This window comes from Oncorhynchus gorbuscha, linkage group LG03 (genome assembly GCF_021184085.1).
Source record: "Oncorhynchus gorbuscha isolate QuinsamMale2020 ecotype Even-year linkage group LG03, OgorEven_v1.0, whole genome shotgun sequence".
Taxonomy (NCBI): Eukaryota; Metazoa; Chordata; class Actinopteri; order Salmoniformes; family Salmonidae; genus Oncorhynchus; species Oncorhynchus gorbuscha.
The window spans coordinates 89,502,549-89,514,877 of NC_060175.1; the positions used below are offsets into that span (position 1 = coordinate 89,502,549).

The 12,329-nt window shown below is 42.7% G+C and overlaps 1 protein-coding gene across 1 annotated transcript in view; it reads left to right on the forward strand.

The window, feature by feature from the left end:
* The window catches only part of LOC124032169, a 40,092-nt gene extending 28,729 nt beyond the window's left edge, over positions 1 to 11,363 (forward strand). The window contains exons 4-9 of the mRNA XM_046344334.1: positions 4,663 to 4,883; positions 5,671 to 5,751; positions 7,944 to 8,052; positions 8,201 to 8,253; positions 9,283 to 9,435; positions 9,921 to 11,363. Of these exons, the coding sequence (XP_046200290.1) occupies positions 4,663 to 4,883; positions 5,671 to 5,751; positions 7,944 to 8,052; positions 8,201 to 8,253; positions 9,283 to 9,435; positions 9,921 to 10,103 (800 nt within the window). The 3' untranslated portion in view covers positions 10,104 to 11,363. The remainder of the gene's footprint in view (positions 1 to 4,662; positions 4,884 to 5,670; positions 5,752 to 7,943; positions 8,053 to 8,200; positions 8,254 to 9,282; positions 9,436 to 9,920) is intronic.
* The last annotated feature ends 966 nt before the right edge of the window (positions 11,364 to 12,329 follow it).

Below are 12,329 nucleotides of genomic sequence, written 5' to 3' on the forward strand. Positions count from 1 at the left end.
TTCTAGTTTTTAAAAGGTTATTCTGAACTATATACTAATTATGTTGATAAACTGTTGATAAAACCAAACACAACCCACCCCCAACAACAATCTTCCTCCCAAATTAACTTTAATACACTTGACCATATATATGGTCACTTTCCTTTCACAACTGTCCAGTCTGTATTATTAAGTTGTTCTGTCTGCCTGTCTAGTCTGTTATTATTATGTTGTGCTGTCTGCCTGTCTAGTCTGTTATAATTATCTTGTCCTGTCTGCCTGTCTAGTCTGTTATAATTATGTTGTGCTGTCTGCCTGTCTAGTCTGTTATTATTATGTTGTGCTGTCTGCCTGTCCAGTCTGTTATAATGCTGTCCTGTGTGCCTGTCTAGTCTGTTATTATTATACTGTCCTGTCTGCCTGTCTAGTCTGTTATTATTATGTTGTGCTGTCTGCCTGTCTAGTCTGTTATAATTATGTTGTGCTGTCTGCCTGTCTAGTCTGTTATTATTATGTTGTGCTGTCTGCCTGTCCAGTCTGTTATTATTATACTGTCCTGTCTGCCTGTCCAGTCTGTTATAATGCTGTCCTGTGTGCCTGTCTAGTCTGTTATTATTATACTGTCCTGTCTGCCTGTCTAGTCTGTTATAATGTTGTCCTGTGTGCCTGTCTAGTCTGTTATTATTATACTGTCCTGTCTGCCTGTCCAGTCTGTTATTCTGTTGTTCTGTCTGCCTGTCCAGTCTGTTATTATGTTGTTCTGTCTGCCTGTCTAGTATGTTATTATTATACTGTCTTGTCTGCCTGACCAGTCTGTTATTATGTTGTCCTGTCTGCCTGTCTAGTCTGTTATTATTATGTTGTGCTGTCTGCCTGTCTAGTCTGTTATAATTATGTTGTTCTGTCTGCCTGTCTAGTCTGTTATTATTATACTGTCCTGTCTGCCTGTCTAGTCTGTTATTATTATGTTGTGCTGTCTGTCTGTCCAGTCTGTTATAATGCTGTCCTGTGTGCCTGTCTAGTCTGTTATTATTATACTGTCCTGTCTGCCTGTCTAGTCTGTTATAATTATACTGTCCTGTCCACCTGTCTAGTCTGTTATTATTATGTTGTGCTGTCTGCCTGTCCAGTCTGTTATTATTATACTGTCCTGTCTGCCTGTCCAGTCTGTTATAATGCTGTCCTGTGTGCCTGTCTAGTCTGTTATTATTATACTGTCCTGTCTGCCTGTCTAGTCTGTTATAATGTTGTCCTGTGTGCCTGTCTAGTCTGTTATTATTATACTGTCCTGTCTGCCTGTCCAGTCTGTTATTATGTTGTTCTGTCTGCCTGTCCAGTCTGTTATTATGTTGTTCTGTCTGCCTGTCTAGTATGTTATTATTATACTGTCTTGTCTGCCTGACCAGTCTGTTATTATGTTGTCCTGTCTGCCTGTCTAGTCTGTTATTATTATGTTGTGCTGTCTGCCTGTCCAGTCTGTTATTATTATACTGTCCTGTCTGCCTGTCTAGTCTGTTATAATTATGTTGTGCTGTCTGCCTGTCTAGTCTGTTATTATTATGTTGTGCTGTCTGCCTGTCTAGTCTGTTATTATTATGTTGTGCTGTCTGCCTGTCCAGTCTGTTATAATGCTGTCCTGTGTGCCTGTCTAGTCTGTTATTATGTTGTTCTGTCTGCCTGTCTAGTCTGTTATTATGTTGTTCTGTCTGCCTGTCTAGTCTGTTATTATGTTGTTCTGTCTGCCTGTCCAGTCTGTTATTATGTTGTTCTGTCTGCCTGTCCAGTCTGTTATTATGTTGTTCTGTCTGCCTGTGTAGTATGTTATTATTATACTGTCTTGTCTGCCTGACCAGTCTGTTATTATGTTGTCCTGTCTGCCTGTCTAGTCTGTTATTATTATGTTGTGCTGTCTGCCTGTCCAGTCTGTTATTATTATACTGTCCTGTCTGCCAGTCTAGTCTGTTATAATTATGTTGTGCTGTCTGCCTGTCTAGTCTGTTATTATTATGTTGTGCTGTCTGCCTGTCCAGTCTGTTATAATGCTGTCCTGTGTGCCTGTCTAGTCTGTTATTATTATACTGTCCTGTCTGCCTGTCTAGTCTGTTATTATTATGTTGTCCTGTCTGCCTGTCTAGTCTGTTATAATTATGTTGTGCTGTCTGCCTGTCTAGTCTGTTATTATTATGTTGTGCTGTCTGCCTGTCCAGTCTGTTATTATTATACTGTCCTGTCTGCCTGTCCAGTCTGTTATAATGCTGTCCTGTGTGCCTGTCTAGTCTGTTATTATTATACTGTCCTGTCTGCCTGTCTAGTCTGTTATAATGTTGTCCTGTGTGCCTGTCTAGTCTGTTATTATTATACTGTCCTGTCTGCCTGTCCAGTCTGTTATTATGTTGTTTTGTCTGCCTGTCCAGTCTGTTATTATGTTGTTCTGTCTGCCTGTCTAGTATGTTATTATTATACTGTCTTGTCTGCCTGACCAGTCTGTTATTATGTTGTCCTGTCTGCCTGTCCAGTCTGTTATTATTATACTGTCCTGTCTGCCTGTCCAGTCTGTTATTATGTTGTGCTGTCTGCCTGTCCAGTCTGTTTTTATTATGTTGTCCTGTCTGCCTGTCCAGTCTGTTATTATTATGTTGTGCTGTCTGCCTGTCTAGTATGTTATTATTATACTGTCCTGTCTGCCTGTCCAGTCTGTTATTATGTTGTCCTGTCTGCCTCTCCAGTCTGTTATTATTATACTGTCCTGTCTGCCTGTCCAGTCTGTTATTATGTTGTGCTGTCTGCCTGTCGAGTCTGTTTTTATTATGTTGTCCTGTCTGCCTGTCCAGTCTGTTATTATTATGTTGTCCTGTCTGCCTGTCCAGTCTGTTATTATTATGTTGTCCTGTCTGCCTGTCCAGTCTGTTATTATTATGTTGTCCTGTCTGCCTGTCCAGTCTGTTATTATTATGTTGTCCTGTCTGCCTGTCCAGTCTGTTATTATTATGTTGTCCTGTCTGCCTGTTCAGTCTGTTATTATTATGTTATCCTGTCTGCCTGTCCAGTCTGTTATTATTATGTTGTGCTGTCTGCCTGTCCAGTCTGTTATTATTATCTTGTCCTGTCTGCCTGTCTAGTCTGTTATTATTATGTTGTCCTGTGTGCCTGTCTAGTCTGTTATTATTATGTTGTCCTGTCTGCCTGTCCAGTCTGTTATTATTATGTTGTGCTGTCTGCCTGTCCAGTCTGTTATTATTATCTTGTCCTGTCTGCCTGTCCAGTCTGTTATTATTATGTTGTGCTGTCTGCCTGTCCAGTCTGTTATTATTATGTTGTCCTGTCTGCCTGTCCAGTCTGTTATTATTATGTTGTGCTGTCTGCCTGTCCAGTCTGTTATTATTGTGTTATCCTGTCTGCCTGTCTAGTCTGTTTTTATTATGTTGTGCTGTCTGCCTGTCCAGTCTGTTATTATTATGTTGTCCTGTCTGCCTGTCCAGTCTGTTATTATTATGTTGTCCTGTCTGCCTGTCCAGTCTGTTATTATTATGTTGTCCTGTCTGCCTGTCTAGTCTGTTATTATTATGTTGTGCTGTCTGCCTGTCTAGTCTGTTATTATACTGTCCTGTCTGCCTGTCTAGTCTGTTATTATTATACTGTCCTGTCTGCCTGTCCAGTCTGTTATTATTATGTTGTGCTGTCTGCCTGTCTACTCTGTTATTATTATACTGTCCTGTCCACCTGTCTAGTCTGTTATTATTATACTGTCCTGTCTGCCTGTCCAGTCTGTTATTATTATACTGTCCTGTCTGCCTGTCTAGTCTGTTATAATGTTGTCCTGTGTGCCTGTCTAGTCTGTTATTATTATACTGTCATGTCTGCCTGTCCAATCTGTTATTATGTTGTCATGTGTGCCTGTCTAGTCTGTTATTATTATACTGTCCTGTCTGCCTGTCCAGTCTGTTATTATGTTGTCCTGTCTGCCTGTCCAGTCTGTTATTATACTGTCCTGTCTGCCTGTCCAGTCTGTTATTATGTTGTCCTGTGTGCCTGTCTAGTCTGTTATTATTATACTGTCCTGTCTGCCTGTCTAGTCTGTTATAATGTTGTCCTGTGTGCCTGTCTAGTCTGTTATTATTATACTGTCCTGTCTGCCTGTCCAGTCTGTTATTATTGTGTTATCCTGTCTGCCTGTCCAGTCTGTTATTATTATGTTGTCCTGTCTGCCTGTCCAGTCTGTTATTATTATGTTGTCCTGTCTGCCTGTCCAGTCTGTTATTATTGTGTTATCCTGTCTGCCTGTCCAGTCTGTTATTATTATGTTGTGCTGTCTGGCTGTCCAGTCTGTTATTATTATGTTGTCCTGTCTGCCTGTCCAGTCTGTTATTATTATGTTGTGCTGTCTGCCTGTCCAGTCTGTTATTATTATGTTGTCCTGTCTGCCTGTCCAGTCTGTTATTATTATGTTGTCCTGTCTGCCTGTACGTCTCTACCAGTATCTGTTGCATGTTTGTCTTGTTTGTTTGCTTTCTTCTTCACTTCTATTGACATACATCAGATTAGGATAGGGGGTGGGATTGGGAGGATTCATGAAGGGGACTGGGTAGCCAATTCGGAGCAGCTTCACTTGTGTATAAAATATGTTTTCAATGTAAACATTTTTTAATGGTATTTATGCCACCGCAACCACTCAATCCCCCGTAGACGACACGGCCACTACCGTCGCCGACGCCACAGCCTACGACACTACTGGGGCCAGTGCTCCTGGATCAGACCAGGACACTGCCTTCTCCTCCATGGTGCCAACCAGTGTCTTCTTAGCAGGAGGTGAAACTTCTGCAACCACGGCAGGACCTGGTGTAGACACACAGGGCACTGAAGCAACTGATGCACTGGTTGTACCCAAGACACAGCTTCTTGTGAATGTGAGTAATACCTAACTAATGGGGAATGTCTACAATATATTTAGATGCTGTATCATTATGAAATTCTGAAAGACAGTTCAGGACAATGATGTATATGTATATTTATCTCACATAATATAATTTAAAAGTATGCATTACGGTGTCTGTAATATAATAAATGTGTCAAAAACAAATGTATTCATTTCTATAGCTTCAAAAATATTTTTTTACAATGGTGGGGGAGTGCCATAATGGAGGCGCGGTGGCTTCAAAACAGTGCACCCTGTCAGTCATCTAGTGTATACACTGAGTGTACAAAACATTAGGAACACCTGCTCTTTCCATGACATAGACTATCTAGGTGAAAACTATTATCCCTTATTGTTGTCACTAGTTAACTTCAATCAGTGTAGATGAAGGGGTTAAAGAAGGATTTTCAAGCCTTGAGAAGGATTGTCTATGTGTGCCATTGAGGGTGAATGGGCAAGACAAATTATTTAAGTGCCTTTGAGCAGGGTATGGTAGTAGGTTCTAGACACACCGGTTTGAGTGTGTCAAGAACTGCAACGCTGCTGTTTTTATTAACGCTCAACAGTTTCCTGTGTGTGTCAAGAATGGTCCACCACCCAAAGGACATCCAGCCAACTTGACACAACTGTAGGACTGCAAATTAACTTCAAATTCATCATATCGTAACTCATTGTAGAGGGAATGTAACAGATTGTGATTGAATGGAGAGACGAACTTACCAGAATCTGATGATGTCAACACTTGAGTTGAAAGCTTTATGCCGTCTCTGTCTCTGCAGCCCAATGTTGAGTGTGTGGACAAGGAGGCAGTGAAGGACAAGGATGCAGTCAAGGTGGAGCTTTCTTCAGAAACCAGCTGTGTGAGTAGCAACATGTTTTACTGTCCTTATAAAATGTCTCCTTATGGACGTTTCCCATGCCATATTAGCTTTTGTGCTCGACCACCCCACCTAGCTCTCGTCTATCATAAAACAGAACAATACAGTCGAAGCCGCATACAAGGGTATCTCTGGTACAGTTGCCCTCCCCCAGCCTCTACCACGGTGTGTATTGTACTACATTCTGTTTCCAACCACAGCCCTTACAGAGATATCAGCCTGTACCAGCCAACTGCCTGGGAGATGAACAGAGACAGACAGGAAGCCCCTTACCCTTCAGCCCTGGTGCCACGTTTCATATGCCTTGGCCCTTATCTGGCTCCCAGCGCCTTGGCCTGGGAGGAAGTCTCTGTCTCATTCCACTTCATATGTTTAAGATGAATATGTTCCAAATAGCTTGTTGGAAATATGTGGCCTGATAAAGGCAGATCTGTTTTCAGACATTCTTTAGCTGTTCTAAATCATCCGTCCGTCTGTCGTCACAGAAGACAAACGGGGAGGAGGACAATGTTTCCTCCCTGGGTGTCTCTGTGTGCTCCAGGGGCCACGGTCAATGGAATAATAGCAGGGTATGTAGAGTGGAACTGGTGTAGTGGAACCCCCAGTGTGAGATGGAATGAAACACCATGGTAGTGTTGACTGATGACATGATAATTCCATGAAGACATGTACCCATGTACAAAAACAAACACCTTATCAGAACAATAAGGGATTGACGTGTGGGTCTAGCCTGCTAATCCTAGCATGAATTCAACCAGAGAAATAGGCTTGGGGACCAGGTCTGAAACAAGTGAAGAAAGACAAGCATTCACAGAGAGTGGGTGAGCTGCTGGGAAGCCTTGATAAGACAAGAGTAATGTCTATCTATCACCTTTTATCCATGGAGCCGTTCCCATGAACCGAGATCCACTCCAAAGTCGTGGAAAATCTCTCAATGAGAAAAGTCCTGGAATGTTCTCTAAAAAACATCCCTGTAAATTCCCATGAGAGACGTTGTCCCCTTTTCTGAGGTTTCAGTCAACACTATAAATGGCAGCAGCTAATAATAACATAATTACTATAAAGAACACACACACCAGTCTCACTCAAGGCCTTAGATTTCAATCACAAACGGCAATCTCGTAGAGCCATTTCTATCTAAATGAAAATAAATAGAAAAGCAGACATCGTGTTGTGGTTGCCAAGAGTGAGACTGAGGTCATCCCTGAGAGAGGCCCACTGTGACGAAAATTAGAGGTCCTGAGCGTAGCTTAAATGAGTCACTGGTGGAGCAGGGAGAGAGAAAGGGGGAGAGAGAGAGGGGCGGGGGGAACAGGAGGCAGAGAGAGGAAGACGAGAAGGAGACTGGATACTAAACACGAATTAGCTTTGTACTGTAGGGTAGAGTAGTAGGGATGGGGAGCTGATGTGGGCTGTGCAGGGTTCCTTCCTTCCTACCCATAGGATAGCTCAGTGTTATGGGGAGACCAGGCTGTAGCTGTTGATGTGGAACTCCTGACTGAGGATGCTGTGTTTGCACATAGCGGCCTATGGGGAAGAGAAGCGCTGTCTGGATCGCATTACACAGAGTGGGGAGGGAGAGTTCCCATCCCAAGGCCCTTGTGCAATGTGATGATATCATAGTTCAAGACCAAGGTGGTAGAGAGAGAGATGGGGTGTGGTCGCTGATTTCGTCGTTTTCCATCCGACGCTATGCATCTTCCATTACGCAAACACAATGGCATATGGCGTGGTGAACACACTGACTCACACACTCAGCTGGACAGATTCACACGCACACCCACATAACATTTAACACTGCAAGTCTACTGTGGAGCATCTGAGAGGCATTAGCTCTACAGAAGAAGGGAGAGAACCCTGAGAAAGAGAGCAGAGTGTATGTTTGTAGCCGGCTCAAACCATGACCATCATTGTGTGTTTGGTGTGGTGAAGTTAAGATGAGGATAGACATCCTCCCTGCATAGGAGAACCACAACAGTCGGCGCAGCCTAGTCCCATTGGGTCACTGGAACAGGGCGTGCCAAAATACTCTGGGGACCTCTGGCTTTCTGTGAGAATAAACAGATCAGTGTCATCATCAAGGTGATGTGGTTTTAACACATAAATCATTGTGTTTATAGCTGAGAATTGAGCATAACAATATATGATTGTTAAACTGACATGCTTTCCCATAGTTGGAGACCAAAAGACTCTTGGAAGATTCAGCCTGGTGCGCAGGGGACTGCAACCTTCAAGTGTTCCAGGAAGAGAACTCTAACACATACCTTTTGACACGCGCTGATGGTAGGTTTCCCTGTATTGCCTCATAATAATGATAATCATAACAATACATTAGAGTAATGCGTTTCTTCGAACATTATAGTATTCTAATCTAGACAATCTGAATATTGTATACAATATTTTTCTCACTCCCATTGGTCCCTCCTTACAGGTGGTGTCAAAGAATTGTCAGAGAGCCTGGTCAGTGAAGGCATCAAGGACCAGGTATGTCCACTTCAACACACTCATACTTATGGGAGCAGAAAACTAAGCCTTCTTTCTTCTTATTCCCAGTCACTTTTAACAACTATAGCTACTCATCCCCATAGCGATAAATGGGAGGGAAAATATATTGATTCACATGCTATCTTGTATGTACACAACTCTAAATGGACTGCGACACAGGTAGCATGATAGTTCTATAAGAGGGAGATATGGACAATGTAGGGAACCAACCAGGCAGTGGAATGCTATGCAGGGCCCCACTTACAAATCACAATCTGGTTTAATAGAAATAACAAAGTGGCTTGGCATAAAGCCGGGTAGTGAACTAACCATGACTTGAACAGTCCCCAGGCATCAGAGTGAGGAATCCATAGCGATTCTATTATATTACTAGAGGGGCTATGTCATAAACCCTCAAAGTTCCATAATGGGGACAAAATGGCAGCCATCTTGGTCAGGGAGAAATCCAAAACCAGTGTAATTGGAATAAATGGCAGTACTGACATAGGTGATGCATTTCCTGCTTTAACATATGCAGGAAAATAAAAGTAGGCACGTGATGCATTGGCAATTGTAATGGAATTATAGTCAAAATGGCTGATCTTTGGACCATCATAAGAAGGTTCATTCTCATTCTAGTATTCTAATTCCTAATTCTATAGAGGAATCTCCCATAGCTTCCCAGAGTCCCCTCCATAGATACAGCCAGTGTGGCATGGCTTAACCCCTAGTAAAGAAATCCTACAGGATTCCAATTTTAAATATCCAATAGAATATGTGTGTGTGTGTGTGTGTGTGTGTGTGTGTGTGTGTGTGTGTGTGTGTGTGTGTGTGTGTGTGTGTGTGTGTGTGTGTGTGTGTGTGTGTGTGTGTGTGTGTGTGTGTGTGTGTGTGTGTGTGTGTGTGTGTGTGTGTGTGTGTGTGTGTATGTGTGCACGTGTGTGTGTATGCGCGCGTGTGTGTGTGTGCGTGTGTGTGTGCGTGCGCGCGTGTGTGTGTGTGTGTGCGTGTGTGTTTGTGTGTGTGTAGCTGGGTGTGGTGGAGGCAGCTCTTCAGTGGGGAACACACACTCCCATTGTGCTGGTGCCCGTGATCATTACTGGCCTGCTGCTGGCAGCTGCCATCATCGGATGCTACTATATGAAGAACTACCGTGGACACAACACCAAGGGCATGAGGCTGGTCAGTTCACCTTCTATATCTGACTACACTGGCTGACCATTGTTTTGGTTGACTGTACCTCTAGGCCTCTAGGTGTATGTTTTCTAGATCTCATTTGTGTATTACTTTAGCTTGTAATTTTTTGGTTGTATAAAACTTTATCATACATTTTAGCACCACTGGTTAACCTTGAGCATAGGCCAACTGTGCCGTGAAGCAATGTAATGAGATGAGGAGTGTGTGTTTGGTGTGTGTGTCTGTGTACGTGTGTGCATGTATGCATACAACTGTTTCATCTCCTGGTCAAAAAGATACAGCTACTTTTCTTTAAGACCAGTCAGTAGCGATGTCACATGATAAAGACCCTCCACCGGGTATGTGCCTCAACAAAGACAGTGCTGCTAGTGGAGGAAAGACATCCATAATGTTTGTTTATAATTGACGAGCAGCCTGTTGATGTTGACTGTGTGTGTATGGTGTGTGTTTGTGTATGTGTGTGTGTGCAGGCTGAGGAGGCGTACCCAGTCGATGAGGAGAACCACGGAAACACCCTGGTGTCTGTTGCCCCTCTCAACCCCCCTGAGATCCTGGAGAAGCCTGCTAACGGGGACTCCCAAGAGGCCGCCAAGACCTATCCCCCTCCCACCAATGGCCACTCCACCACCAAGACGGCAGACACAGAGCTTTGAAGACCCCCTAGAACACCTGGAAAAGAATGGATCAGATCCCACACCCCTCCTCCAACACCAACCCTTCCCCCCCAGAACATCCCCAGAGGCCCCATCCTATCCCTCACATAAACACTCCTTCAGACTCTCTGTGTGCCCCACTTCGGCTACATGCCTCAACAATTCAAATGGAGGGACAAACCCATGGTAAAGTAACCATAAGACTACAATGAACAGGTGTTGATGATAATGTGAATGATGATGATGATGCCGAGGGCTGTGTCCTTGTCCCTGGGTTGCGGACGTCATACAGGGCTGGAGACTGGGCCAGGGTTAGTACTGGGTGGTGGGGAGGGAGGGTTTTGTATTGTCAATCACCAGTGGCTCTAAGACTGCAGCTTGGGTCACATCAACCATGTAGTCATTTCCAATGCCCAGGAGGGGCCCTGCCTTCACATGTCATCAGGTTTAAAGCTTCCTGACATTACTCCTTTAACCATAAATTGAAGCACTGCATCACTACCACTCACATTGGTCCTCAGTTGATCATAAAAAGGAGAAAATAACATAACACATTCTTGAATCTGTTTACAAAGTTATCAGAGTGGAAGCTGAGCTAGTTTGGTTATGTTTGTGTCATTGTGTTCTGTGTGTGCGTGTGCGTGTAAGGAGTGTTACTGTGCCTGTAAAAGCAGTGTGTGTTTGTGCTTGTTTTCTGTGTGTACAGACGGATGTGTGTTGGCATGTGAGTGTGTGTGTCTGTGCGAGAATGTACATGTGTGTCACCCAAAAAAATATAGAATACAATTTATTAAAATAAGCAGACAAGGTGATTGCTTGGGGAGAAAGGTCCCTAGTAGTGACCTGGAGAGGGGTCTTCTTTTGGTGCTTAATCTCACTGTATCAATCTGTAGGAGACGAAGCAGGAATGAATTCTCCCCTTCATTACTGCAAGTTCAACCCAGATAAGCCAATGGCCTGACAGAAGTTAGAAAAACTAGATCCACACAGTGTCACAATGGTGACTGCTGAAAACGATACCAGACGTATGTGTGTAAGGTCTGGGACACAGTGTTGTGTATATAAAGAGGTCAGGTGTGCCAATCCTTTTAAATAAGTCAGTATTATTCTCTTTTTAATATCTTTGTAACAGTATATAATTAGACACTTAATACATACAGTATTGTACGGAACAATGTTATATAATATGATGTTTCTGTTTTGTCTTGTGTTTTTGTGTTTTTTCACACTTGCTTTGTTCTAAGCCATAGAAATCCTTTTCACCAGCTTGCCATGCGGAGATACTGTATACTGTAGAGGGAGGAGGAGTGAACATATGGAGAAACTACTTGCTGCTTTTTGTGACATCAAGGTAGTGTTTGGGTCTCTTTTAGTGTGTGTTATACGTCTTGTTAGCCTAGTTGCCCAAATATATGTTGTTCAAAGCTTGGCAATACTACATTTTTGCAGAATGGCATTCTTAACAACCCAGCCCAATCTATTGTTAAAGTACACTGTATACACAGCAGGGTGACTTCTTGTTTACAAATATCTACAAGCTGAGAGTCGTTCCGCTGGGTATGATGAAGTCATATTGCTGACCTTTTAAATCAGGAACTAAGGGGAATGTCACAATTTCCATTATACATAACAATACAACACTATGTTATTTTTAATCAATTCAGCAAAACAGTGAGTACTGCTGGTTATCTAACTGGAAGAAATGGCCGTTTTAGAGAACATTTCAGCGCATAAGTGTTACCTTGCTTTCAGTTCTATTTTTAATTAATTTTCTGTATTTTTGTACATTCCCGAATGACTGTTTTAATTCTACTAGCATCCTACAGTTCACGATAAGAATACATTTTGGAAAATAAAGTACTTAAAAAAAAAATCATGACATTTTCATCTAATTTCACGTTCGTTGTCAAGGAAATGACCCGACCAAGGTGCAGCATGCTAAGCGTACATTCTTTTATTTTAAATGTCGCCAACAAAACAATAAATACCAAACGAAGCTCTGTAAGGCTATACATGCCACTAACAAAGACAACAATCCACAAATGAGAAAAGGAAAAAAGGCTGCCTAAGTATGATTCCCAATCAGAGACAACGATAGACAGCTGTCCCTGATTGAGTATCATACCCGGCCAAAAACAAAGAACCAGAAAGCATAGACTTTCCCACCCGAGTCACACCCTGACCAAAAAAAAATAGAGAATAAAAGGATCTCTACGGTCAGGGCGT